At 38.6% G+C, this 23,453-nt stretch overlaps 2 protein-coding genes across 10 annotated transcripts in view; one reads left to right on the top strand and one right to left on the bottom strand.

Annotated features, from left to right (window-relative positions):
• Positions 1 to 1,841, bottom strand: part of DROSHA (drosha ribonuclease III) — a 128,814-nt gene extending 126,973 nt beyond the window's left edge. For all 7 annotated transcript variants that reach the window (XM_012531666.3, XM_033421323.2, XM_012531667.3 and 4 more), the window contains exons 1-2: positions 1,685 to 1,841; positions 433 to 559 (exon numbers count right to left, since the gene is read on the bottom strand). The gene's annotated coding sequence lies outside the window, so the exon portion shown is untranslated. The remainder of the gene's footprint in view (positions 1 to 432; positions 560 to 1,684) is intronic.
• Positions 1,842 to 1,992: 151 nt separating this feature from the next.
• Positions 1,993 to 21,817, top strand: C3H5orf22 (chromosome 3 C5orf22 homolog). Of its 3 annotated transcripts, none has more exons than XM_004266032.3 (9): positions 1,994 to 2,151; positions 3,384 to 3,529; positions 5,728 to 5,877; positions 8,064 to 8,490; positions 11,964 to 12,026; positions 12,270 to 12,391; positions 14,405 to 14,471; positions 16,816 to 16,955; positions 20,031 to 21,817. In XM_004266032.3, exons 1-9 carry the CDS (start codon positions 2,071 to 2,073, stop codon positions 20,161 to 20,163), a joined length of 1,329 nt encoding a protein of 442 aa, XP_004266080.2. In that variant the 5' UTR covers positions 1,994 to 2,070; the 3' UTR covers positions 20,164 to 21,817. The 3 variants fall into 3 exon arrangements, with proteins under 3 accessions (XP_033277211.2, XP_004266080.2, XP_033277210.2); XM_033421319.2 differs by lacking the exon at positions 1,994 to 2,151 and adding an exon at positions 2,169 to 2,291; XM_033421320.2 differs by lacking the exon at positions 3,384 to 3,529 and having other exon boundaries at positions 1,993 to 2,151.
• The last annotated feature ends 1,636 nt before the right edge of the window (positions 21,818 to 23,453 follow it).

Below are 23,453 nucleotides of genomic sequence, written 5' to 3'. Positions count from 1 at the left end.
GATTAATGATTATTATTCAGTTCAAGGCCCTCTTGATAGACCTAGGACCTAGACAGCCCATCTTGCCACCACAGGCTACTCAGGGCCCACAGAATCGAGTTCAAACCACACGTTTGGCATTTAAGGCCCTCTGCAATCTCGTCCCAACTTCTTCCAGGCTAATTCGCCATTAACCTCCCCATGAAGTGCCTATCACCCCAGATTTTCCCAGCTGCCTAACATACAAAGTACTATCACCCCGCTTGTTCTTTGCTCCTGCCCTTCTAAAATCCCCTACCCTATGAATTTGCCCGTTGAATTTCTTCTACCCACCAACCAGGCCAAATGCCAACTCTTCTGTGCTGCCTTTCCTGGTTCCCTTCAGGAAGTAATCCCCTTCCCTCTACACGTCCGTTGCTCTTAGTCTGTACTTAATTCTTTTATAGCACTTACCAGAGACTGCCTCATATTACAGTCACGTGTGCACATGTCTAACTCCTCCACTAGATTATGAGCTCCTTGATGAAACGGGTTGATTCACAAACATTTCTGTATCCTTCACAGCCCCTGGTAGAGCGTCCTGCACACAGTAGGTGATCAATAAATGTTTACTGTCTCACCAGTGATATACATTTCTGTGTTGCTACTGTACATTTCCCTACTGCATATATCCACAACAGATTGGCATTACCAAAACCAGACAAAAAGCAGGTCTTTTCACTGATTCATGCAACATTTAAGGGGCCTATACATGTGGGGCACTGTCACAGGTCCTAAGCACTCAAAGATGAGTAAGACACAGAGCCCACAGGACTCGTGAAGCCCAGAATCCACATACAAATACAATTTTTAAAAAATAATATAATGCTATAAACACAAGAGGTAAAAATAAAATAAAATAAAATAAAATAAAATAAACACAAGAGGTATGCATAGGGTCCTGGGGAACACAAAGGAATGTACTGAACCTAGAGTTGGGCAACAGTCAGGATCACCAACACTCCTGTACTGTGTGTTCAGACTGCTGTTGAAGACTCACCATTAGATCCTCATGTATGTTTCTAGAGACAGAATATCTGAAAACACTGATTATGAAACTGACCTATTAAAGGCATAGTCAGGCTGTGTTAGGGTGCGACAAAAGTCAAAAGTCAAGGAACTCACTGCAACTGGAAAAGTAATTATTTTCTGCGAGTGCCTACTCCTAAGTTGCTGTTTGGAAGCAGGGAAACTGAGGGAGCTGTTTTGCACAGTTAACACGTCCAGGAACATCAGTCTATGTAGAAAACGTTGCAACGTGTGCCTACATTTCTATTAACACTCTCTTTCTCCCAGCTGAATCCCCAGGCCGGTCATCTTCGGCTGGCTGATCCGAAATTACGTGTCTCCCTGTTCACATCTCCCGCCAGATCGTGCAACCCACGAGGTAAGCTTACGGTCTCACTCCCCTCCGAGATCCGGGCGACCCCAGGGCTGGACCACCGCACGCACTCCACAATGAAAGAAAGATCTCATTTTTCACTTCTATTTATTCGCAGGATCCGGGCCTAAAGTCGCTTTTTCGCCCTTCGCTGCAGATCTGAAGAGGGGCTGCCCGATCCTAATTCCCAGGCGCCCCTCGCCCCAGCCCCAGACTCCAGCCCCGTTGAAATCAGGACACTTGGAAACACTCCCTCTTCCAACACCCGCAAGCTGCCCCTTTTACCTGCAAAAGGCTCTCAGGCCGCGAGGTCGCCGTTAGAGTAAAGCCAGACTCAAATTGCAGCTGCCAAGACCTTAGCGTCGCCAACGCCTCCGGAACAGGAAACCGAGAGAATTAAAAAGCGAACCTGCGAAAGCCGGACCACAAGAGGGAAAACTCTTGGGCTCGTCGCAGAGCCTTGTGCGCGGTGATTGGTGCATCAATAAGAGCGATGAACATCTAAGCCAATCGTTCTCGTCGACCCCTCCTGCGCCCGCCCGCTGCCCCCTACATCCTCCAATCCAGAACCACAACCGGGTGAGCGCGCGTTTCCTCTCGGGAGAGGAGGCGGGGTCGCAGCTCAAGCCTCTTTGAGTCCAGCTCGCTGGGACGCTGTCCCGAGGGAAAAGATGAGCGAGTTCACTGGAGAGTGCGCCCGGCTCCGGCGCTACCATGAGCTCCCGGTGTGGGTGGTGGAAGACCATCAGGAGGTGAGAGGGCGGCTGCCGGGCCTGGGGCAGAATCGCGCGAGGACCAAGGAGGCGGCGGAGCCTGGCCATCGGAGGCCAGAGAGATAACCAGCGTTAGTTATCCACGCGAGTTGCATTGCTGTGGGGAAAACACCAGAACGGTTAGCTTGGAAGAATAGGCGCTGACGTTTATGGGGCGCTTACTACGAGTCGGGCAACTCCTCTAACACTCGAGGCTCTGGTGGCATCGGGAGTCGAACGCGGGCAGTGTAACTGCACAGCCCTAAGTCCTCAACCTGCGCATTGACGCAGGCCTCCTACTGTCTCCCGGCCTCCCTACACGTTCCTGCTGTGTAGCCGGGAGATTTTTGTTAAGAATGTGGACTGTCACCTGTGAAATGGTGCAAAGTAGCACTCATAGGGCCGTTAGTATTATTGTGTACGTAGTGTGTGCATAAATCTTTTAACAGGGTGCCCCGAGTTTATAGACACTAAAGATATGTTCTGTTTCTGAGGTAGTGCTACTTTGGAATAGCTAAAATGGTGCCCTAATCTAGATTTCTGGAAGCCTACGAGACAGTCCCGTGGTCTAAGACTTTTTTTTCTTTTTTAATAGCATTCATATGCCTTGAGAATGCTCTGGCTATGAAAGAGGAAGAGGGTGATTCCAGAATTGTGGATGAATAAAGTAAAGAGAATAGGAAGGAAGTTGGGTCTCTCAGGACCTAGAGACGGTGTGTATGTGTCTGAGAGAGCAAGCATAGGTTAGGTGGTGCTTTCAAATTCAGTCTTAAACTTAGAACTCTAGAGACCGTAACAAGACAAAGAGCCTCATAGACGACATAGCCCTGCACCACCATCCTAAAGGTGTGGAAAAGACCCAGAGACCCAGGTAGCTTGAACACATCTTTAATGCCAGAGAGGGTATTAACCAGCAGTTTTTTCCTGAGTACCAGTCCTGTCTGTTTCCCCACATTATCTTTGTGTTTGAGGTGGAAGCAGCATGGTGGTGAGAGATGCCCATTAAAGCCTTTGGAGGTGTAACTTGGAAGTTCTGAGGAAAAAATAAAGCTTGAGATGATTGTCTAAACCATGTGCAATGAACAAATTTAATATTTCCCTACTTTTTAACAACTTGGTGTGCTTCAAATTATGTGCAGTTATGTTTAGCATTGTTTTTCAGTCTGTAATTGAGTGTATGCTCATGAATTCAGTACCAATTCTGAATGTGTGCATGTATGTGTCTTTTACAGGTTCTGCCCTTTATATACCGGGCCATTGGCTCAAAGCATCTTCCTGCAAGTAATATAAGTTTTGTGCATTTTGATTCACATCCAGACCTCCTTATTCCTGTGAATATGCCAGCTGACACTGTATTTGATAAGGAAACACTTTTCGGGTAAAATGTGATTTTTGTTAACCATCTTTTATGCACCTGAAATACAATTTGCAGTAGATGATAAGCAATTAAGAGAAATAGTCTTTGCTAAGCTCATGAGTTTTGCTTTTGTTTGCCTTTTTTATTTTATTTAGAACAAGTATGGACAAACTTTTTCTTAACGAACCAGATAGTAAATATTTTAGGCTTGCTGGCCATATGGTCTCTGTTGCAACTACTTATTTTTGCCTTTGTGGTGTGAAAACAGCTGTAAACACTATGTAAACAAGTGTCAGTGGCTGTGTTCCGATAAAACTTTATTTGCAAAAACAGGTGGCCCAGCCAATGTTTACCAGCCTCTGCTTTAGAATTAGAATTTTAGAGGTCGGAGACTTTAGAAATTACCTAAGCCAGTTCACTCTTCTTTACCCCTTTAAAAGTCTGGTTACGGAGGCACAAGAAAATGTGTCTTGAACACATAGTTCAATAATTGTATAAGCAATGCATCTTTAATTTGTGTATCCTTTCTTCCAGTATTGAGTCCCTGCAACCTCCCAATTTGTTTCTTTTCAGGTCACAAATCCTGTTGACTTTCAGTTATACAGAATCATAGAGGTGGACGTGAAATTGGTAATTTGTAGTCCATTCTTCAGGAAAGACATACCTAGTGTATCTCTAAATAGTGACTTACTGACCTCGCTTCAGTGATATAGTTCCCTGAAATCGTGTCACTGTCTCTTTACTTATGTATTTGTTACAATGTAGCCTACTCATATAAAATGAAAAGTTACATAGCAGTAATTATCCTGTTGTAATATAAAATTAGAATATAAATGCTTGTGTGAATTAATTTTAGCCTACTGCATTTCTTTTAGTTGACTCTAAAACCAAAACTCAGAACTAATTTCTAAAGAAATGTGGTAGCTCTACCATTGTCCTTACTCTCTTTTATATTTTAGAAATTAAAAAGAATTATGAAGCAGGTATGATGACTGTACAGTTAGTCATAGAATAATAATTTTTAAACTTTTTTAATCTCAGGATTCCTGTATACCCTTAAAAATTCTTGAGTTTTTTTAAATGTGAGTTATATTTATTGATATTTACCATATTTGAAATTAAAACTGAGAAATGTTTAAGATATTCATTTCAAAATAATAGGACTTTATATGTTAGCATAAGATATTTTTATGGAAAACAAATATTTTTTCTTTTTTCTTTCTTTTTTTTTTTTTGCGGTACATGGGCCTCTCACTGCTCTGGCCTCTCCCGTTGCGGAGCACAGGCTCCGGACGTGCAGGCTCAGTGGCCATGGCTCACGGGCCCAGCCGCTCCGCGGCATGTGGGATCTTCCCGGACCGGGGCACGAACCCGTGTCCCCTGCATCGGCAGGCGGACTCTCAGCCACTGCGCCACCAGGGAAGCCCACAATGTTTAAATTTTACAGATCTCTTTAATATTTGCTTTTATAGAAGACAGCTGGATTCTCGGATTCTGCATTCAGTCCGTTACCATATGTTGTTTTGGTGGAGGTATATGAAGAGTATTTTCATAGCCTTTTCAGTTAATTGTGAATATTCTTTAATACTATACTAAAACTTGACAAGTGGTCATTTTTTAAAGCTTAGTTGGAATGTGGAATCCAGCAATTCAGGTTCACGTCTGAACAACTATGGTTTATGAGTCAGTCTTCCTTTCAAGAAAAATGGTGTTCAGCTTGCAATTCAATTACAAGTGCTTTTCCTTGAGACAACCGTTGTACTTCAAAATCCGTAACAGAAGTGCTTGCTGTGCACTTCCCATCTTGCCACACAGGTTATTTTAAAACGTATACTCAGGGTCAAAGTTTAATAAAATTATGAAAGACTTTCCCACGTGAAACTGGACGGGGGTATGGGACACTGGTGCTTGGTAGTGATGAATACAGTGACTACTTCTAGAGTTTGGTGCCTTTGCCTTGATTAATCTTAGGACATCGACCACCATTGCATTGTACTGTCAGTGTAAATGTCAATACAGTGAAAAGGGGGAATAGTGCCTTGGTGTTCTTAGAAAAATTGTTTTGAACTAGTTACACTGAAAAGGTCTCAGGAACCCCTGCAAGGGTCCTTGGACCCCACTTGGAGACCTACTGTCTTAAAATATTGTTCTGAATGAAATTACATTTGGAAAAACCTACTTACTAACAGTTTTCATGCTTCCTCTCTATTTCTTTCCAGAGAATTAAGTATCGAGAATTGGATTATACCTGCAGTTTATGCTGGCCATTTTTCCCATGTAATATGGCTTCATCCCACATGGGCTCAGCAAATCAGAGAGGGCAGACATCATTTTTTAGTAGGCAAAGACACTTCGACCACAACAATCAGGTAATTTCCTCGTATTTATGAGTATGAAAGGGATTGAATACTACTTCTATCTGATTTTAGGTCCCTGTAATAACTTATAAGTATCTCCACACAAAAATGGGGTCAGATTAGCCCTCAACTCTTCCAGAAAGAGTTCTCGAAACACCAGGAACAAATTTGCAAGTCTCTTGATCTTTTTCACACATCATTTGTATTTTGTTGCTAGTCAAGTTGGATTTTGAATAACATGATCTTCCTCCTCTGGAAACCTGGCTCCATTGATGACTAACTCCATTAAATCATTGAAGTACTTTATAGACTTATATATTTAATGATAACATTTTATTATTTCCTTCCAATGTAACTTTTGTCTGCTGAATTTAACAATTTGCAATGAAAAAGCAAAATTATCTCACTTTGGTCTTTTTATAAATTCAGTGGCTGAAAAGTAGATTTGGGGTTTTAATTTTATTAATATGGTGAGCTCTAGATAATTACCTAATCTAAATTAAATAGCAGCATTCTCTGACTTGAGTTACATATGCAATTATTTTTGTTGTATAAGCTATTTAACCAATGTTTTATGTAGCTTGTGATACTGTAATATCTTTAGAAGTATCAGAATGTTCTTAGCTTTCTAAATTCTCTTGTTATGGGATGAATGTTTTAAGCAGTGGAATCATGACTCTCTAGAACCTGAAGGATACTGGGATGAAATGGTAATACATTGAAAATGAAATACAGTCTATCTCACTGAAAATGATACTTTTTATTTCTGATTTATCCTTAATGATACAATTAACTTTTCTTGTATGTTCTTATCAATTGGACAAGTAACTTTTCTGTGTATACATAAAAATTGTATTTATTGAGGATATAATAACAAATTAAATAGGGCTCCACATACAAATATTATACATAATACTGGTTTATATGAAAGAGTGGTAGGGTTTTTATTAAGTACTTTGGTGAGTAGGCCTAATTTAACCTGTAACAGGTTTCTGCAAAATCAAATTAATTTTGAGCAATCTGAAACAGACATTTGATACTCAATGTGTAATGACAATATTAGGAAGATTTTTATTATCTCATGATTTTAGTTAATCCTGCAAATAAAAATTTATGGAAAAGACACACATATAGGTATGCAATCTGAGATGTATGTATGTGTTTGTACAGATGTGAACAAAGTAAAATGTTCCTTATTGAAGAATACAGATTTAGATTGGAGGATACAGCCTTTGTCTTTCTTAGGATGGTACAGTTTTTAATAATCTTGGACATTAGTTTTATTGTCATTAATCTTTTCTTAGAAAATTGAATCTTTTTAAACTTAAGGCTGTATATGCTAGAGGATGGTGGGTGGGAAATAAATGTTAACCATTATTTTAATTGGGTAGATCCTACCTCTGGAAGAAGCATTTGGTTTTGCTGTTCAAAGTACTTACCAAGGCATAATATAGTTGAAAAGCTAAGAACATGCTGATATGTCTAAAATCAGAAATCTACAACTTGTAAAATGCATTCTGTACATGCACAAGATTTTTTTAAGTTGCTTTTCATATTAAAATATTATAGTTATATAAAATTTAATGAAGCTTTGAAATATGTCAGAGGGAGTTTCTATTGTTTTAAATTATTTCCAGATATAATTTTTCTCTTCAGTGATTTTTTTGGGTAAAGATCCAGCTGGTATGAGAGAGATCCAAAGCACTGGCTAAACAGGGCCATTTATTTCTTTCTCATGTTAGAGTTGACCACACACAGTCAGAGCCAATGTGACAGCCCTACAGTTTGGAGAACGCCAGTGTCTTCTGTCTTGTTGCTCCCCCGTCTCTAGAGTATCGCCTTTGTCCTCAGAGTCCAAGTGGGGCTTGCCACCACCTTGTTCACATGCCAGTGGATGGGGAGGGGAGGACGAGGCTCTGTACACTTCTCTTCCACTCATGGCTTTTGACCAGAATTTAGTCAAATGGCCACACCTAGCTGCAAGATAGACTGTGAAATATGGTCTTTACTTTGGGCTGTTGTGTGCCCAGCTAAAAATTTGGGGAACCCTATTTCCATAGAAGAACAGGAAGTACAAATATTAGAGACAGCTCTCCAGTTTTTGTCAAATATGTCCTTTCTTGTATTTCTGAAATTCTATATGAAATGTCAGCTAATTTGTCCTTTCGTCTTTAAAATATTTTTTTCCTCTGATCCAGGGTTACAAGTACAGATCATTACTTTCTAAGTGATGGTCTTTATGTAACTGAAGACCAGCTAGAGAACCAAAAACCTTTACAATTGGATGTAATTATGGTGAAACCTTATAAACTCTGTAACAATCAAGAAGAAAATGACACAGTGTCTTCTGCTAAGAAGCCAAAGCTAGCACTGGAGGATGCAGAGAACACTGCCTCTACTAATGGTGAATCTTGTTCAGAAGGACTGGAAGACTCAGTGACACAGAGAAGAGACCAAACTTGTCTACAACCATCATGTTCATGTTCTTCTGAAAGCCAAGAATGCCACACTTCAGTCAGCACTGGAGAAATCCTGAAAATTTTGGAGAAAGGGGATGCATTTGTTTTAGATATTGACTTAGATTTTTTTTCAGTCAAGAATCCCTTCAAAGAAATGTTCACTCAGGTAAATGGGGTATTTTTTTTTTTTTTGATGTAGACCATTTCTGAAGTCTTTATTGAATTTGTTACAGTATTGCTTCTATTTTATGTTTTGGTTTTTTGGCCACGAGGCATGCAGGATCTTAGCTCCCCCACTAGGGATTGAAACCCTCGCCCCCTGCATTGGAAGGCAAAGTCCCAACTACTGGACCACCAGGGAAGTCCCAAATGTGATATTTTTAAAACGTGGCTCTGGAGAATTGTATGAAATTTCTGTAGATCAGGGATCAGGAAACTTTTGGCAGACAGGCGGATAGTAATCACTTTGTGGGGGACCCCATGTGGTCTCTGTCACATATTCTTTGTTGTTTTTATACCCTTTAAAATTGTCAATACTATTCAATTTTTTTATACCCACTGGAGGGATGTACAAAAACAGATTGTAGGCCATAGGTTGCTAATCCCTGCTCTAGATAGTGTTATTTTGCATTTATTAATTGGGGTAGTGTGTACACGGGTGGTTGAAAAAAATAAAATCATATACAGTTGCCCCTTGAACAACATGGAGGTTGGGGCACCAGCCCTCTGCACAGTCAAAAATGTGCGTATAACTTTGTACTGGGCCCTTGGTATCCACAGTTCCACATCTGAAGATTGACCCAGCCGTGGATCGTGTAGAACTGTAGTATATATTCACTGAAAAACGCCACATATGGACCCATGCAGTTCAAACCCATGATGTTTAAGGGTCAGCTGTAGTACCAAAAGGTGTATACGTTAAAAAGTGTATATGTCACTCTCTTACTCCTTCTCCATTCCCCCAGTTTCTTAGAAACAAATACCATGGCTAGTTTCTTGATATATCTTTCCAGAGATATTCTATGTATATACAATCCCATGTGACAGATTTTTCACTGAACATTGAGGTGCCTGATTACACATGTATGATTTGTAGCTAATGATTCAGTCCTGTGATCCTTCAGGTACCTCATCAGATCTTAAATGAAAATCACCAGACACTATTAGTATGCACAGATCTGAGGTAGAACTATGTGTGCCTTTAAGAAACTGGTAAATTCATGATCCAAGTGAGCATTCCCAGGTGCATTTTATGAGCACATATAACTGCTTACCTTAACATTTGGGAGGTTGTTCCAGATTGGTTCTTTTGGGGATTCAAATTAACTGTCTTCTTTCTACCTAAGTTCAGTATTTGATTCATGACAATGATGTTGCACTTTACACTCCTTGTTCTGTGTGCATATCGGAAGCCATTGTGATTTATCTAAATTATCAAGGATCTTTAATAGGTACTGATTAAAAATAGGTAAAATTGGAGAATGTACAGTTGACCCTTGAACAACACAGAGGTTAGGGGTGCCGATTCCCTGTGTAGTCAAAAATCCAGGTATAACTTTTGACTCCTCCAAAATTTACTAATAGCCTGCTGTTGACCGGAAGCCTTACTGATAATGTAAACAGTAAATTAACACATACTTGGTATGTTATATGTATTATATACTGTATTCTTATAATAAAGTAAGCTAGAGAAAAGAAAATGTTGAGGACATCATAAGGAAAATACATTGACAGTACTGTACTGTATTTATCAATACCATAAGTTTATATCATGTTAATAAGATGAACCTACATCAGTATTGTCTCTTATGATACAAAACACTGTTATACGTATTACTAGCACTAGATATCAAAAATGAAAAGACAATGTGACAAAGTCATATTTATTTACAGTTATAACGATTCATGCATTGATAATGAGGAAGCAGCAATGTGATTGCTTTACAGTAGCCTAGTGTAATTTGACACGATTGCTTCACGGTAGCCTAGCCTCTATGCTAATGAATGAATCGTTATAAAAATTTTATGACATACAGTATTACAGTCATATTCATAGTACAGTATTGGAAACATTGTTATATTTTTTTAAAAACCACTTATGTGATAAGATGATATGCAGTTTCTCCAATTAGGAGAGAGAGGGGCATACTGTACAATAATGTAATTCTTTGAAAGCAAAGTTGTAAAACAGTAGGAAAACTAACCCATTATTAATTTTATAGTAATATCATTCATCTTGTGTCTATGTAAGGATAGGTTAGTATCTATGTACATTTTATGCATTCTTGACATACTTGTTCTTAATTTTTTCAGTATTTCTAGGCTATACAGTTGGTCTGCAAATTTTTCAAATTGTTGCAGATCTCCAAAAACATTTCCAATATACAGAAAAATATCCATGTATAAGTGGACTTGTGTAGTTCAAACCCATGTTGTTCAAGGGTCAACTGTAGTGCAATCTGGATCAAGAATGGGGGAACTAGAGTGCTCTCCCAGCTTGCAGTAAGGGGGAAAAATTGCCCTCTGCTTCTTTCCTGCTATTGTATATGGACCAGTGACTATAACTACCAGCATTCAGAATTATGAAATGACCTTAGAAATATTTAGAAAACATGAGAATGGGCATACCTGGAAGCTAAAAAACCTGACTTTATGAATTTATCCTACAAATATACTCACCAAATACTTGTAATGGGAATTTCTAAAAGGTTACATAAGAAACTTAATGACAGTTATTCCTTTTCCTGTGCTATAAGGAAACTTGAGAAAGTGGGGATATTGTTTCCTTATATCCTTTGGTTCTGTAGAACTTTTTGAAAAGAGCATGTATTATACCTTATAGTTTAATAGCTATTTTTTAAAAAAACATGTTCAGAAGTCAGAAAGAGTTAAGTTCTGTTTGTTACTTCTGCTTATTAGCTGTATGATCTTGGGAAAATTACTTAACCTTTCAGACCCACAGTTTCTTCAAGTATAAAATCAAAATAATAATCACACCCAGCTCACAGGATTGTTATGATGAGGATAGTGCACCGCTTTGTGCTTTAGGAATTTTAGGTCTTATGTGTAACCCCTTCCTGACAATGCTCCTAAATAGGATTATTGGGGCCAGATATACCTACCTATAGTGGGGCTGCCTGGCTGTGCTGAATAAGGGGAGACATTCTCCTGCAAAATCCTTCCATTGCATCTGCCTCCAGGATTGCCTTTGTACTCCAGAGCTCTCTTCTGTGGCTAGGGAAAGAGCTGCAAAGTGAACATGGAGAGTTTTGTTATTGTTGTTACTAAGATATGTATATTTCCCATAAATAGCGAAAATCTGTTCAGATCCTAGGATGTATCCATTTATAGAGTAGAATATTATTAGAAATATTTTCATCTCATTACCTGTTAGCCATTAAGTCTTCTTCCATAGCTAATTTTTACACATTCTTGTCATGCCCAGATGGATAGAGTTACCCTAAAGAAGTGGTAATATTTACAATGAAATACGAATTATACATATTCCCTGATTTTCCCTGACTAACCTTTAAATGATTATCTAAGATGTTCTTGTATCACAGCCATTTTTTATTTAAAGCATATCATTGAAAAATTAACCTTTTTTCTAGTATATGGAGTTTTTGTTTTGTTTTCCAGGAGGAGTACAAAATCTTAAAAGAGCTGTACCAATTTAAAAAGCCTGGTACCAACCTGACAGAGGTATCCTCCATTTGTTTCTTTTGTGTTTGTCTATTTATCACATATCTAATAATAGCTTACATGGTGTTGGAGTACTCGCACACAACTGTCCAAAATCTTGGTGTGTGTTTCTTGGGGAAGCCCATGGTTAGTACTTGAAAAATTATGTTTTAACTAATTGAATCAAATTTTCATTGTAATGGGATTTCACTTGTTTTTTTGAAAGAGTAACTATATAATCTCGGCTTTTCAATGTGTTTAAAGGAAGATTTGGTAGATTGTGTTGATACTCGAATTCATCAATTAGAAGATTTAGAAGCTGCTTTTGCCGATTTGTGTGATGGTGATGATGAAGAAACTGTACAGAAATGGGCTTCATATCCTAGGTAAGACCCTCAATTTTTTTTTTTCTCCAACTCTACTGTATTTAATCCTACATATATTGCTAAATTTGCTAGATAAATTGCTTTTGAAAAATTAGTATCTTCTTGGGACTGCCCTGGTGGCACAGTGGTTAAGACTCTGCGTTCCCAATGCAGGGAACCCGGGTTCGATCCCTGGTCAGGGAACTAGATCCGACATGCATGCCGCAACCAAGAGTTTGCATGCCACAACTAAGGAGTCGGCGAGCGGCAACTAAGGAACCTGCCTGCCGCAACTAAGACCTGGTGCAACCAAATAAATAAATAAATATTTTTTTAAAAAATTAGTATCTTCTTTTGCTATGTGTATTACCTATTTAAAATATTCACTGCAATTTTCACTTAAAAATAAAATGTTCAGAAACATCCCTGAACTATAAGTATTGTAAAACTTTATTGTCACTAAGGAAAGCAGTGGTATGGAAGAATAAACCATAGTAGTATTAATCATATCAGTAAATACTGATCAGGCACTTTTTTCCTCTTCAGTATGGGGCGCTAGATCTAAAAATGATTCCCTCCTTTTTGAAATTACGATGGAAGATGGAGATATAGAAATAAGTCACAGGACGTGATTCTTCCCAGGAATGTTGAAGAGTACCTACTATATTGTGATTTTGTGAAGTCTTAAGCCAAGTTTAAAATTAAATGAAACAAAACAAACAAAATAGCCTGACAACTTTAGAATCCTGAATCTAGCCACTCCACTGAAACCCACCTGCCTACTGAGCACACTTAGCTCTTCACCACCTGCAGGCAGTTCTGTCACAGCCTTGAAGAAACAACAAGGCTACAACAGTGGTGAGTTTAAACTGTGACTGGAATTGGAGGAAAAAAAGGATAGCACAAAGGAAAAGTGAGTCAGACAACAAGAAACGTCTCCCCAAACTTACTATGCCCCTAAAGGGTCAGACCCTCAGCATGAAGGAGTCTTCACTATTCCTAAGGAAATAGAAGAGGTGGGTGAGTAGGGTCCAGAAGCCCAGAAAGTGTCGTTAATAGAAAGGGAGAAGTAATAGGGTAAGTGGGTAGACAGGCCTCCATGCCTTCCTTTTGTCTTTATTTTTTTCCCTCCCAGCAGATAAGTGGGTATTGGTAGAGGTGGCATTAAAATATTAGAAACACTAATTAATCAGGGCTTCCAAAGAGTTCCATCTATATTAAATAACTTAAAAGCACCATTGTTGTTATATCAGACAGTATAAAACTTTTCCAGTTATAATTGTATATGTCAATAAATATGTCCTTAATTTTTTTTTTTTTAACTTTTGGGAAACTGTCTTTTCTCATCACAGGGTGCTAAAGGCACTTAGTTTTCTTGCTGATCAAAATAATTTTTAAAGTCACAGTAGAACTTCCATTTTTAAAGAAGAGGAAAACGTCAGTTTCTTGAGTGCTAATTTTTAATCTTTAACACAATCTGTAATCTTTTAAGTAAGAAGACAGCAGGGAGGGGCTTCCCTGGTGGTGCGGTGGTTAAGAATCCACCTGCCAATGCAGGGGACGTGGGTTCGTTCCCTGGTATGGGAAAATCCCTCATGCAGCAGAGCAACTAAGCCTGTGCACCACAACTGCTGACCCTGCGCTCCAGAGCCTGCGAGCCACAAGTACTGAGCCCACGTGCCACAACTACTGAAGCCCGTGTATCTAGAGCCCGTGCTCCGCAGCAAGAGAAGCCACAGCAATGAGAAGCTCGTGCACCGAAACAAAGAGTAGCGCCCGCTCGCTGCAACTAGAGAGACGCTGTGCACAGCAACAAAGACCCAATGCAGCCAAAAATAAATTAATTAAATAAATTTTTAAAAAAAGAAAAGAAAACAGCAGGGAACCTTTGTTTCTTAATATTTTAAGATGATATTTGAACAATTTTAATTTCCCAAGAATCATATGAAACATATTGTTAATGGTAAATTTCATTTGCTACTATAATTTTAGTTGAGGTGATGTGATGTTTAATTGAGGGGTGCTTTTTTCCAGAATGGAATCATTAGTTCCACTGGTACAAAGTTTGAAAAAACGGATGGAAGAGCCGGACTATGAAATGGTAAATACTTACATTGAAGTATAAAATGACCCTTTAATTAAGAAAGGCATTTTTCTGGCTAGAAAAATGTGCTCTTTGTTAAAGTGATTCACTTTTATTTGTGTTCCTGGAAAGTGTGAGTGGATTTAAAAAAAAAAAAGAAAAAAGAAGAAGTGAAAGAAATACATACTTTTTAGAAGCCAGAACACTGGAAAAGTTTTCCAGGAAAAACACACTTTTGCCAATTTTATGTATGAAGCAAAAGTACTGTGGATTTATTAACTTTGCCTATGGTCAGATCTCTCCTTGCCAGAGAAAAGATTTCTTTTAGGAAAGAAAATTTCTACATTTGCTCATTCTTTGTTGGTTCATTTTTATACTCCCTTCCCCCTTCTTTCTTTCCTCTCTCTCTGAAAACTTCTGATTGTAAAAACCAAATAGAAGGACAATAGAAGCCATTGTGGCCAGCACATCTTAACTGTATTAGCTGTATAAGTTTGTTTGCCAACAGCAATCTGAATACTGTGTCAAAAGAAGATGCCTTTAATGATAATTTCTTTTATTTTTATATCATTTTGTAGTATTTAAGCATAAATTTTCCCATTTGAAGTTCAGGTACCTTTTCTCAAATTTTGTGCCAGAGCTGAGACCTCCAGGTCTTCTGCTTCTTTTACTTCTGGTGTTTATTTTACTTTAATAAATTGTGGTTTTGCTGTAGTGTTTTATTTTTTTGTGGAATATAATCAAACCCACTTTATTTGAACTGAAGTTTATGTATTTATTTAATGCTAACTTTGTAAGAATAAAACATACCAGCAAAAGAATATCTTGGTTAAATCAGAGATAACTCAAGCTCACCCTTTTTTTTAATGGCACTTATTAAGAATGATAGAAGACATTTAGGTTTTAAAACTCCTTTGAGCGCATGTGATATTATTGAATGTGTCTTCATGCAGGTCTACTTTAGTCATCACATGGCATCTGAACTTTCTGGTGGTGGAGGGGGTGCGGTTTTGTACATCGTTTGTTGAGAAGAAGGATGGCATAGGCTTGGTAGCAGATTATGTAATCAAATATAATGTTCCCATAGCTGCAGGGTTAGAACACTAGGTGTTTTGATCATTTTAGTAGAAAAGAACATGCAGAGTCTCTGTTTTTAGTGCATTGACTGATGATTGCCAGTTAAATCTTTGATGTGTATCCAGAGCCTCCAGTAATACAGTAGATTAGTGTTTGTTTCCATACTTTGCACTTACGTACCCTAGGCAAAGCTACAATATATTTGAATTCCAGTTTTCAGAACTTTAATGCAGAGGCTGCAAAATGTCAGCCTGTGGGCCATTTCTAGCTCTTAGGCACGTTTAGTGCTAAGACTGGAACACCAGTCATTTATATTTACAACACATGTATAAGATATCAGTATATGTGGTTATACATGAAGCATACACAAGAAACTCAAAACAGTAGGTTCAGTAAGGTAGGAGGAAGTCTTCCCCTTGTATCGTCTTGAAGCTTTAAATGTAGTACTCATTACATTTATTTAAAAAGTAAATAGGGGGCTTCCCTGGTGGCGCAGTGGTTGAGAGTCCGCCTGCCGATGCAGGGGACATGGGTTCGTGCCCCGGTCCGGGAAGATCCCACATGCCGCGGAGCGGCTGGGCCCGTGAGCCATGGCCACTGAGCCTGCGCGTCCGGAGCCTGTGCTCCGCAATGGGAGAGACCCACATAGCGCAAAAAAGAAAAAAATTAAAAAAAAGTAAATAGGGACTTCCCTGGTGCCACAGTGGTTGGGAGCCCGCCTGCCAATGCAGGGGACGTGGGTTCAAGCCCTGGTCTGGGAGGATCGCACATGCCGCGGAGCAACTAGGCCCATGCGCCACAACTGCTGAGCCTGTGCTCTAGAGCCCGTGAGCCACACCGAAGACTCAATGCAGCCAAAAATAATTAATTTTTTTTAAATCTGTTAAAAATAAGTAAATAAAAAGTAAATAAAATAATTTGTTGAAAGAAAAGTAAGGTGAGAATACTATGTATGAATTTATATTAGCTTTTAGAGTCCAGGTGAAATGGACAATTTGCTAGAAAATGTAAATTATCAAAATAGACTGAAGTAAAGACAAACTGAATAAATCCACAATTATAAAATAAAGAATTATTCCTAGAAAAGGCCTCAGGCCCAAACTGGTGTACAGACCAGTTCTTCCAAAACTTCGAAGTATAAATAATTGCTATGGCATGGAAACTATTAAGGAAGAAACAATCCTAATCCACAAAAATATTAAAAATTTGTCAGCAAGGCCATAAATGGTTAAAGAATCTTCTGAAAACAACATTACCTTGTAATTTTTAATTGTCTTATTTTCAGGTTCACCAGGCTGGTCTAACCTGTGATTATTCAGAACTTCCTCACCATGTCAGCACAGAACAAGAAATTGAATATCTTATTCAATCTGTGTATTACGTTCTAAAAAATTTGCCAAAACCTACTGTAGTGACAATTGCAAGGTAAGTGTGGTAGCTTGAATAATGGCTCACCAAATATGTCCACATTCTTATCTCCAGAGCCTGTGAATATGTTGCTTTATATGCCAGAAAGGACTTTGCATATCTGGTTCACTCAAGGAGCTTGAAATTGAGGAGATTATCCTGGATTATCCGGGTGAGCCCAGTGTAATCACAGGGGTTATTATAAGAGAAAGGCAAGGAAGGTCAGAATCAGAGAGATTGGAAGATGCTAGACTGCTGGCTTTGAAGATGGAGGATGGGGCTTTGAGCTAAGGAATTCATGCAACCTCTAGAAGCCAGGAAGACAAGGAAACAGATTCTTCCCTAGAGCCTAGAGAAGAATTACAGCCCTGACAGCACCTTTATTTTAGGACTTCTGATCTCCAACACAACTGTAAGGTAATAAATTTGTTTTGCTTTAAGTCACTAAGTTTGTAGTAATTTGTTACAACGGCAGTGGGAAATTAATTCATCCCCGTAGATGAATCTAATGGTTACTAATGCAGTAGTCCTTACCTACTAATTTTTTTACCTACTTAGCTCGAAATTCAGGTGTTATATTTTCTCTTTCCTATTAGTGATGGTTGGCAAGCAACATACAACTCCTGTTAATCTTGTCTTTGAAGTTGGTGATGTTATTCATTTGAACATAAGAATTCCCATTTCTGTGTCCTACAGATGAATATTTAGCTGCTACCACGTTTTAAATTTGAATGTACTAATGTGCTGAATAGTTACAACAATTTAATAAAAATTTCTTTTCTATGTTAATCTTTGGACTCATTTTGTATGTAACTGAGTTTCTAAAATAAGTACTTTAAATGCTCAGGCAAATAATATTACATATTTTATGAGAAATATTTATAAGAATTCATTTACCATCCTGAATGAAATTCATAGATAATCTAATCTATATATACATAATTTAAATATATTTAGATAGCATTTATAATATATAGATGATATCATTGTCTTAATCCATTCAGGCTGCAATAACAAAAATATCTTAGACTGGGTGGCTTATAAAGAACGGGAATTTATTTCTCAAAGACCTATAGGCTGGAAAGTCCAAGGTGAAGGCCACCAGCAGATTCAGTGTCTGGTGAGGACCTGCTTCCTGGTTCATAGAGAGCCATCTGCTCCCTGTAACCTCACATAAAATGAAGGGGTGAAGATGCTCTCTAGGACCTCTTTAATAAAGGCATTAATCTCATTCATGAGGACTCCATCCGCATGACCCAATCACCTTCCAAAGACCTCCACCTCCAGATATAATCACATTGGGGATTAGGTTTCAACATAGTAATTTTGGGGCACACAAACATTTAGTTTATAGCAGTAACCTACCTATACACATAATTTAAATATATATTCATATATCCACACACCAAAAAAATCGTAACATAAAGGAGAAATGAAAGTAATTGATAATAGAGTAATATATATTAAGATGCCACACCAAACTGGCATCTTTACAAAGAGTCACTAAATGCAATTGTTAAAAATGCCAACAGATCCAGTGTGTCATATTGCCCAAATACCATGAACAGCACTGCCATGGCAACATGGTTAGTCTAGTCACAAGAACCTCTTGGTAAAGTTCTGAACTTAAAGTCCAATCTTCCCTCAATTCACAGAGTATTTGCAGCCCTGGAAAATTTAGTTTAATCCATTTTCAAAAATACTTTGTTCATATGTAGAAGAGTATTAAATTCTAGGCTCAAAAAATTAAAAACAGGTTTTTCACTTATATAAGTGCTCCGTGGACCTTGGAGACTGTACAGGACACAGGACAATTCATATTCACATTGAAGGACTATCCTGCATATTGCAAGCACTCAAGCAGCCCTGACCTCTTCCCTGGTCCCCTAGTTGTCATTGTGACAATCAAAACTGTACCTGCAGATTTCCAAAACTCCCTCTTGTGGGTAGCTCCCATCAAGATCTACTCTAATACTGTTTTAAAGAAGCCAGAAATCTTTGTGAAAGCATTGAAATGCCCCTTATTTTTTAAGGCTAATAAATCAAACTTTTACATATCCTGCTTTCTTAAAGTAGACATTTATCCATATGTGTATGTTAGACAGTATTTAATAATTTAAAATTGTTTACATCAAGCCTCAAAAATAACCTAATCACCATAGAATGAAATGAGCTCATCTGAAGTCTTACAGATTGTTTCTTTAGGTCGAAAATACTTGTGATAAGGAGTAGGCTAGACAATGAATTCCATTTCCTCCTATAAAGATTTCTATGCCATTTTCCAATCCAGTGGGATTGCCAATGGATTTCCTCACCCCAGTTCAGAACCAGGAGACACTGATAAAATCATTTCAGATACTAATCCCGCTAAAATTATCAGCGACATTGTTACTGGCTGGTGCCACTCAAATTACAGTTGGCGATTCTAGAAAGACCCAAAATGCAGATTCCTGCCCCATCTCACTTTACTCTTCTCTTAATACTACCTAGGAGACTAATCCCAGCACCAGCACATCCGCACCTTTCATTTTGGATGATCTTGTACGCTTGTGTGGTTAGCAGATTGTTTATAGAAGCAGAACCCTTTTATCGGTTGGAATGCCTCTACTGTCATAATTTCTAGCCTGAGTGTACACATAATAAAAGAATGTGAAACATGATGCCCAGTCACTAATATAATTAGCCCCAGTGTTCCCAAGCAACATCTCCCTTTCAGGGAAACAACAGTCTAGTATTAAGCACTGAGGCTTCGAAGACATGCTGTATGGTTCTGAATCCCATCACTAACACTTACTAGTATGTGGCCTGTGCAGGTTAATCTTTCTCTGTTTCGGACTCCTTTAAAGGGATGGTAAATGTACCTATTTCATAGAGTTGCTGAGAAGATTAAAGAACATAATTCATGTAACGCGCCTGACATAGAGTAAACGTTTAGTAGCTTTCAACAGTTATTATACCAAAATTCAACACAGCTTCTTCATTTCTAATTTACATTGAAGTCAACACATGCAGGCTTTTCCTCACTTCACAGTATGATCTCATCCTATTTATGTGTATTTTTCTTTTCCTTTCTCTTTCTCTGCTTGGTTCCAGGTCAAGTCTGGATGATTACTGTCCTTCTGAGCAAGTTGACACCATTCAAGAAAAAGTCATCAGTGTGCTACACTCCCTCTATGGGACTCTAGACGTTCACCTGGTGTATTCAGCAGAGTCCACTTCATCTTGAAACATCACAACGCTAGGCTCCTATTAACATCTTGATGTAGTAACAGGGTTTTCATTAACTTGTTTGCAAATGAATCTTCCAGAGAACACTTTGTTTTAATATTAACTTTCATTTAAAATCTTGCAAGTATTTTGAATCTCCGAACAGGTATCACCAGTTGTTGAATGATGGCAGGGTTTTTTTGGCATCAAGTCTACCCCCAGTTGATGGAACTGATGCTCATCTTTCTTCCTGTCCATCACTGTCATCTTCACTTTTGTGAGGGTGTTTTTCCTCTTTTCCCCTCTTCCCCTTAGGTTGGTTGGACTGTATGAGATTTATTCATTTATTCATTCACTCACCCAACTGACATTTTTTGAGCACATTCATGTGCCAGACATAATTAAGTGCTAGTTATATGGTAACAAACAGAATAGACAAGGCCCCTGCCCTCTTGGTGGACAGCTGAGAAGCAAATTATGGATTGTGAGACATGTTATGAAGGAAAGGAAAACCACAGACATGTCTTAGGCATGCTCTTAGTACGCAGGGCACCCTGGCCTTACAGGAAGGTAACATTCTCAGAAGCTACTAGCAAAATAATGATAATAATAATAATTTAAAAACTTGCCAGTCCATGAAAATGTTCTAGGAAGTCTACCTTTCCAAGACTTAGGATTGTGGCCCAACTCTTATGAAATGCTCTCAGCATTGTTGGTATTGAGGGGGTCTATTTGAGTAAATTCAACCAAACAAAAAGTAACTTTTCTTCGCTAATCAGAAAAACCCTCCAGGATTTTTTGTTCCTCCAGATGGTCAGAATGGGTGTCAATTACCATTATATCAATAGTTCCTAAGTGCCACTTTATTGGCAGTCTGGGTTGATAATTTTTTCAAATAAACCAGCTTTTTCTGTAAATAGTAGGGGAAAGAAGTTAAGTCCTTAATTCTGATCTACCATAAATACCCAAGGACGTAACTGCCTTCCACCAGTCTCTCCATGAGTAAGAGACCGTACCTAAGTCACTCTTGATCATGGAACTTTTCGTTTACTTAATTTGCCAAAGTCTTCCTCTCTTCAGTATTCCTCGTGTTCAGTAATCATTTTTAGCCACCTCCTTGGTTTCCTTTCCTTTAAAAGGTCAGGTGGCATTTAAAGAAAAAAAAAATACATCAATCCTCATTCCTAATACAGCAGTCGTTTTCATTTTTGCATGTAGCTTTTAAGCCTTGACCACAGGGGTACAGTTGCATGTAGCTAAAATTATAGTGTGTTACCTAACTTGATGGCTAATACCCAAGGTCACATTGCCATTGCCACTCAGTAGGTGGCACCAGATCCTATTTTTCCAATGATTCTATTTTCTAGCAAACTTTTCTTGTCATTAAGTTGATCTCCCAATGCTAATAAGTATAAATGCTTATTTCTGTTGTGAAAAGCAAAGCAAACTGATTCAACTTTCCATTTTTGATAGAACATTATGTGCCAAAAAGCTTTATTTCCCTGTAAAATCAGAATGCAAAATAGTGCTATTGTTTATTTTTTAATTTTGAAAAAATTTATTAGAGTTCTGTAAATGATGTTACTTTTATAAGTAAGTTATTTTATCAGCTAAAGTAAATAAAAAGGTGTGTTTTGAGGTTTTAAAGATTTAAAACCAAACTGTAGCACTAATTAATTGTGTATGATCTTGGTGTGTTCATAGCCTTGGTAAGTCTGGTTTAGTAGTCATTTATTATGATTCCCATGAACTCTGATGAGATTCATAATTGTTTTAACTCAGGTAGAATAAAAGGGCATCAATTTCCTTTTTAGGAACATTCAGATCATTTGGTTCTCATGCTCTGTAATTCTCATTGAAGAATAAAATTCAGTCCCTACTTGTTGACCATAACCAACTTAGTAAATTATGTCGCTGCACATTTCAAATAGGAAGATACTTAGTTTATCAAGACATCCTTCATTTGTGTTCTAAGTGCCAATGAGGAATATCACAGTACCATGCCTTGGATTATTTACAAGTATCACTAAAGCATGGGATTTTGAGCAGCTTTTTTGAAAAATGTGAATTAAATGTAAGATTAGGCCATAACTTTGATAATTGACAAGTACGTATTTCCCAGTATCTAGGGGGAATTTTTTTTTTAAATCTCTAGAAGTGTTTTCTGTAGACATCTATCTGTAAGTGTTCTAGGTTCTCAAGGAGCTCTTAGTCAAGTCCTTCACTTTTTTTTTTTTTTTTTTTTTTTTTTCTGTACGCGGGCCTCTCACTGTTGTGGCCTCTCCCGTTGCGGAGCACAGGCTCCAGACGCGCAGGCTCAGCGGCCATGGCTCACGGGCCCAGCAGCTCCACGGCATGTGGGATCTTCCCGGACCGGGGCACGAACCCGCGTCCCCTGCATCGGCAGGCGGACTCTCAACCCCTGCGCCACCAGGGAAGCCCAAGTCCTTCACTTTTTATATAACATTCTCTCCAAATCTTCCTTTGGTTTTAGCAGTAGTGGTCCCACATTGCTGGCAATATATGCATTGTACTGCCAATAGTTTACAGGATGTTTCTTAGTATAAGATTATCTCACCAAACTTAAGAGAAAGCACTTTCATGAAACTTAGGGAGTTTTTGTTGGACATCTTTCAGAAATGCTCAAGATACATGAGGATCACATGTAAAAATACTATTGGACTGTGCTGTACTACCTGGTCATCCTGAGTTGCAACACTCTCTTGAAGTGCTTGTTTGTGAACTAACTGGTCCTGGACCGCCTCTGGTTTTGTAGGTCTAGCTGCCCTCGTGGAATTCCAAACATCAGTGCCATCCTTTCCCTTTATTCGTTATTTGAGTTCAGCAAATGAAGTTACAGTGACTAAGGAGGCTTCTGTGAACCTTGATTCTTAGGAGAGAGTTCTCTGAACAGTGAATATTCTAGTCACTCGCTGGAAATTAGTAAGTTGGCATTCTGTACATTAGTATCTTGTGAGTTTGGTTCCTGTGATTCAGAAGCAGGAGCCCATTTCAGAGGCTGAGGCAAGCCTCAGGGTGTACAGTGTCTCTTCCTTTGAAGACCTTCCTTGGTGACATGTCAGCCAGCCTACAGCTACAGCATTCCTACCATGTCTCTAACTTCAAAACGTTCTTCACCAGCAAGCAGATCTCTGAAGCTGATGGATCAGACATCAGCACTGCTTAGAAGCCTTAGCACCCTAGCTGATAAGATCACGCCAGGATCAAGACCAGAAGTGTCATGACTGAAACAGAGCAGCGCATCGTGGTAAGAGTGTGAACTTCCAAGGGCCACTGCCTGGCTCCATT

The sequence above is a fragment of the Orcinus orca genome, chromosome 3 (genome assembly GCF_937001465.1).
Source record: "Orcinus orca chromosome 3, mOrcOrc1.1, whole genome shotgun sequence".
NCBI lineage: Eukaryota > Metazoa > Chordata > Mammalia > Artiodactyla > Delphinidae > Orcinus > Orcinus orca.
This window is presented reverse-complemented; position numbering and strand designations above follow the sequence as displayed.

Excerpts from the sequence above, each read along its gene's own strand:
- C3H5orf22 (XM_004266032.3), top strand. The coding sequence starts at position 2,071 with ATGAGCGAGTTCACTGGAGAGTGCGCCCGGCTCCGGCGCTACCATGAG. Across the intron at positions 2,152-3,383 it reads TGGTGGAAGACCATCAGGAG|GTTCTGCCCTTTATATACCG; the intron begins GTGAGAGGGCGG and ends TGTCTTTTACAG. Across the intron at positions 14,472-16,815 it reads AAGAGCCGGACTATGAAATG|GTTCACCAGGCTGGTCTAAC; the intron begins GTAAATACTTAC and ends TCTTATTTTCAG.